The sequence below is a fragment of the Pinus tabuliformis genome, chromosome 9, assembly GCF_031772625.1.
Source record: "Pinus tabuliformis cultivar Carrire ecotype Pingquan chromosome 9, CPIR1, whole genome shotgun sequence".
In the NCBI taxonomy this organism is placed as follows: Eukaryota; Viridiplantae; Streptophyta; class Pinopsida; order Pinales; family Pinaceae; genus Pinus; species Pinus tabuliformis.
The window spans coordinates 517,602,401-517,608,400 of record NC_142307.1 but is presented as its reverse complement, the minus strand read 5'-3'; the positions used below and the strand labels follow the sequence as shown (position 1 = coordinate 517,608,400).

The window sequence follows — 6,000 nt, the reverse complement described above, 5'->3', positions numbered from 1 at the left end:
AATCACATTTACATTTGTTATTCCCTAGTTGAATCACAGTTTCATTTATTATTCCCTACTTGCAATATGGAGTATACCTTTCATTTTTTCTTTTCTTTTTCATTATTAACTTTTTATTAATTCGTTCATTTTTGCTAATGTTTATTCCAAATATATTTTATTAAATGAATATATATATATATATGTAAATTTTGTTTTTATAATGAAAATGATTTTATTTATTTATTTAATATCAATGGGCACCATTATAATAATATACAATAATGAAGAAAAAAACTAAAAGCGGGTGTATATACATACAATTCTATAATTATATGATCTTACTTCTTTATATTTCATATTGTTTGTGATGTTTGAGTTACAATGATATACAGATTTTGATACATTGAAATTTTGTTTACAACATAAAGACTTCAATATTCCATAGTCTCTATGTTAATGAAATGTGTATAGAGGTAGTGACTCTACTAGTAATATAACGATTGAGTATATTATAGGGATGATATGCTTAGTTGCTTGACCTTCTCCTCTCTCTTATGTTTGGTGTGTGTCTATGGGGTAGGGGTGCATAATAGCAATCCTATATACCTATCTATAGTGCATTCGAATCATGCCTATGATTTTAAAACCTCTTATCCTGAATTGGTGTGAAGCTTGGTCATAACAAATAAAGGTCCCAATATACCATGATCCTTATGCCAGTGAGGGTGCACAAAGAGATTGTGGTCCTCCTACTAACATAATGGTTGGTTGATGGTGGTGTTGATATGCTTGCTTGCTTGACCTTTCCTTCCCTCATTTTATGGTGTATTGGAGTAGTTTCTATGACTACAAAATATCCTCTCCTCGTATCTCACATTAGTTGTGAGGCTTGGTTCACATCAACATAAAAACTCTATATGCTACGATCCTTGTACCAATGGAAACATTTACAAAATAATGACTTTCTTCTACGCAACTGATTGCTATAAAGAAAATAATAATTAAATATGCTCATTTATAATATTATGAACTATAAAATTTACTCTTTTCTGCATTTTCATAATAAACTTATTAAGAAACAAATTAAAAGCTTTAATATACCAGAATCCTTATATTAACGAAATAAACCATAAAATTAATAGAAACCTTACAAATACCAGAATTATTTCGTTATAAAATTGATATACATGTTTTCTTGATGTTCTTCTCCATTCTTTACTCGATTTATTTTTTAAAATAATAAATAATGTTCAAATTTCTTTTTTTTTATAACTACAAAATCTCATCTGCCTCATCTGCTACTTCCCCACGTTGCTTGTAGAGCTTGCTTTATAGCAACATAAAGACCCCATTCTGCAATAGATAATTCCCTTTTTTCCTCGGTGATCACCACACGTAACTGAAATATCAAATTGCAGGTAGCATGATAGTTAGCGCATTGACCTCTTAGGTGCACTATGGCACTTTTCCATTATATATTGCCTCGAGGAATATGAGCGGTTGTTACGGTGGAGTCGTGGAATTCGGTCCATGTCGATGACGAGGGTCCATGTAGTTTCATATAATAATAATTATGTGGGCACCCTGACATCAACGGGTGAGACCGAGGCCATGTGACCGATCGGTCCCGCAGTCCGCATCCTTTAAAAGGGGGCAAACGTATTTATATACTCTTAATTCCCATATATTATTCCCTTCCCTTGCATATCTCATATCCTTTCAAATGCCCGCACACTCATACACTGCGTTTGCTCTTCTGCCTCCGCTCCCTCACACTCCCAGGATTCAATCAACCAAATAATAACCTATCGACTCTTCTCCCTCAGCCCATTCCCAAACCCTAAAAGCCCTAATCCGCTCGAAGAAGCCAATCCTGAACCGTCACTGCCACCGCACTGGAAGGGTTACGAGAAATTTTTAGCCTCTGCTTCTGCTTCAGATGTCGACCTCCGCCGTCTATGGGAGCGTGGTGGACGATGTCGTGAGAAAATTGCGAGATCAATTCCGGAGTGAAGGCGTTGAAGACAATGTTCTTACTGAACTCCAAGAGGTGGGTCTGTCTGATTTTATATATATATATATTTTCCTGTATTTTTTTAATTAATGTTGCATATGAATCTTGTCAAATTCGGCCAACGTATAAGCCAGGGCTCTACGCCCACATCCTTTCTTGGAGTCTTTATATGCTTTGGCCTCTCACCTGGCTTTCTTTAATTTCGTTGCCCCGGATTCTCAAATTTACCTTAAAACAATAACATTGATAGAACCCTAGACCAACATGTTGTCAGTTTGCAAATACTAGCCCGTGATCAGAAGCTCGGTTCACAATTCGGTTCATGAATTTAACCAGTTCGATGGTAGGCAACTATCGGACTTTCATTGACTGGTCCGCACATAATCTTATATTGCAAGAAATTTCCATTTTGCAACAGTTCAAAAAATAGGATGTAACAATATGCAGGTCAATATATATCAGGTTGGCACTTTAGTGTTCACAATTAGGTATTTGTCTATCATCTCTTGGGGTACCAGCTTATTCGCTTAATTTAGCTACGAAGTTGTGAGTCGATAATGCCTTACATATTTCTTTGTTGAAGAAGGTGGAAGTTCCCATTAGTCTATAACCGAGGGTGAAGTCATTCCCCAGTCGAGTGGATCTTATAAATTTCCTTACCAATTCGAAATGACTTCCTACTGTAGATGTTCTTGGGAACCTGAAGACTTTGTCGGTGAGCATGCTACGATTAGCATGTTTTGAAGGGAAAACATGTTAACGGAGAGAGGAGGCGGAGGACCTACTGTGGTGTGGTCTGTCACAATTCCTTTATGATCAGTCTAAGTGTAGCTCTAAATACGTTTGGTTCAAACTGGGTGTAACTATAGCGCTCTTAAAAATACTCACCTTTGTTTTACTGTACACTGTTATCAAAACTATTGCTTGGGTCTTCTTTGCTTCCATATCTTTTTTTTTGGATTTCTTGAGATAATCATCTGTTTTATGGTCCTTCTTCTTAGCTATTCCTGGCTTGCAAGTTTTTTTGTTTTTGTTTTGTTTATTCAACCCCCCACCCTCCTTCTAAAACATTCTAGCATATGAAAGTGGGGTTGTTTTCTCATACTCTCTGTAAATTTGTACGATTGCATGGTGGTATAGGTTGCTACGTGATATAAATAACCTATCCCACAACCTCTTTGTGGATTGAAAGGTGAAAAGGTGGTTATGATCTTTATTGTTATAATGGTGATTGAATTACCCACCTTGTCTTGTGAATCCTCTTATATATAACTCTGGTGATTATATATCCCTAAACCATTAACCATTTTAATGTAGATGTCTTGGGCCAAATTTTATTATTTCATATATCATGTTCCATAATTTGTTTCTGACTATTTGGAATATGATACCCCTTTTTCACAATACTTTCCCTTTCTTCTTTCCGGGGATGGGGGAATAATTCCATGAACAATTTTTGGATTCATAATAGGTTTTTATGTTGGTTTATTCCCCTTTCCCATCTAGACATTCTAGCATATTAAAGTGGGGCTGTTTTCATATGTAAAACAATTGTACGGGTTGCTACACGATCAAATGATCTACATAGGATATGAGTATCCACTTCGTGATATATTACCTCAAAGAGCCTATTTTACAGCCTTTTTGTGGATTGAGAGGTGAAAGGTGGTGATGATATTCATTATTATCTTGGTCATTGAATTACTTATAATGGCTTGTGAATCCTTCTCCCTTATAGACCTTTTTGGTGGTTATACATCCTTAAACAATTAGCCATTTTAGTACAGAGTCTTGGGTCAAATTTTATTATTCCGTATCATGTTCCACAATCTGTTTCTGACATTTTGTATGTTAGTTCTTAGTTACCATACCCCTCCTTCATAACGACTCTTGGATTTCTTGAGATAATCATCTGATTTATGGTTCTTCTTCTCAGCTATTCTTGTTTTGCAATTTTTTTGGATTCATGCTTGAAGAATTTTTTACCATACCTCACCTTCATAATGACTCTTGGATTTCTTGAGATATTCATCTGTCTTATGGTTCTTCTCAGCTATTCTTTTTTTGTAATTTTTTGGATTCATACTTGAAGATTTTTTTGTTTTGTTTTGCTTTGTCTCTTCAGCCCCTATCTAGACATTCTGGTATATGAAAGAAGGGCTGTTTTTTCTCACACACGTAAATTTGTACAATTGTAAGGTGTTATGGGTTATTACATTATCCAATGATATACTTAGGTTGAGAGTATCCACCTTGTGATGTGTTAACTTAAATAGTCTATTCCACAATCTCTTTGTGGATTGAGAGGCAAAAAGCTGGTCATGATCTTCATTGTTATCTTGACAATTGAATTACCTACCTTTTCTGGTGAATCCTCCTCCTTTATGCACCTCTTTGGTGATTTTACACCCCCAATAGCCATTTCAATACAGAGGTCTTCAGCCATATTTTATTATTCCATATCATGTTCCATAGTTTGTTTCTGACTATTTGCATACTCCTTCACAGTACTTCCCTTTTCTTGTTGCTGTAGGGTGACAGAGTAGTTCAATGAACAATTTTTGGACTCTTGATAGGTTTTTATTTTTGTTTATTCACGCCCCTCTCCCCCAAGCTAGACATTCTAGCATATGAAAGTGGCGCTGTTTTCTCATACTCTCTCATAAATTTGTACAAATGTGTGCTGGTATGGTTGCTACATGATCAAATGATCTCCTGAAGTTGACAATACCCACCTTTTGGTATTTTACCTTAAACAGCCTTTTCCACAACCTCTTTGTGGGTTGAGAGATGTGATTTGATGATCATCTTCATTGTTATCTTGACAATTGAATTACCTACCTTGTCTTGTGAATAATCTTCCTTTATACACCTCTTTGGCGATTATACACCCCTAAACCATTAGCCATTTTAATAGAGATCTTGGGCCAAATTGGATTATCCATATCAAGTTCCATAATTTGTTCCTCACCATTTACATGTTAGTGCTTGCTATAATATCATACCCTTCACAATACTTTCCCTTTCTTCCTGCCGGGGGGGGGGGGGAAGGAAGTAATTTCATGAGCAATTTTTGAATTCATAGACATTCTAGACTATGAAAGTAGGGTTGTTTTCTCAACTGTGTGGTGGTATGGGTTGCTACATGATTGATCTACTTAGTTTGAGAATATCCACCGTGTGATATATTATCTTGAATAGCTTATTCCGCATCCTCTTTGTGGATTGAGAGGTGAAAAGATGATGATGATCTTCATTGTTATCTTGATGATTGAATTACCCACCTTGTCTTGGTGGGTAAGTGCAGTTCTATTCCTTTTAGTAAGTGCAGTTCTATTAGTATAATATCCGTAATCTTGACTTGTGACCCTGGAGGGTCTTTCTCAGGGTTATTAATGTTAACCCTTAGTGGGTGACAGTGATCACATTTGTTGTCAGTGGGTGACTGTAAGGTGGGTGATCTTAAGTGGTCCTGCCTATTAGGGTTAGGGATAGATAAGCTAGGTGTAACACCTATATATAAGATTTTCTGAACTCACCTCTTTCATATATCATATTGTGTATTCATTCATTGACATACAACTGCATATTTGACCGACTCAATACAAGGTTACCCACCTAAATCTTTGATGTCGGGATTTCTCATGTGCTTTGTGTAGAGCACTGTTGATAATATCGGCGATATATCGGCGATATTCGAAAATATCGCGATATTTTCGGCAAAACGATATATCGCCGAGAAAATATCGCGATATTTTCTGTTTTGATAATATCGCGATATTTTCAAAATATCGGCAAATATCGGAAAATATCGGCAAAATATCGCGATATTTTGAAAATATCGGCAAAATATCGGCTATATTTAAAAATTTGGAAAAAATATTTTTTATGCTTGCCGATATTTGCCGATATTTTGCCGATATTTTCGCCGATATTGCCGATAAGATATTTTCTGGACCCTCGCCGATATTTTCCCGATACCGATATTATCAACACTGGTGTAG

General features: G+C 35.9%; 1 protein-coding gene across 1 annotated transcript in view; it reads left to right on the top strand.

Annotated features, from left to right (window-relative positions):
* The first annotated feature begins 1,628 nt into the window (after positions 1 to 1,628).
* The window catches only part of LOC149149477 (uncharacterized), a 90,084-nt gene continuing 85,712 nt past the window's right edge, over positions 1,629 to 6,000 (top strand). The window contains exon 1 of the mRNA XM_089445348.1: positions 1,629 to 2,032. Coding sequence (XP_089301474.1) covers positions 1,922 to 2,032 — 111 coding nt within the window. The 5' untranslated portion in view covers positions 1,629 to 1,921. The remainder of the gene's footprint in view (positions 2,033 to 6,000) is intronic.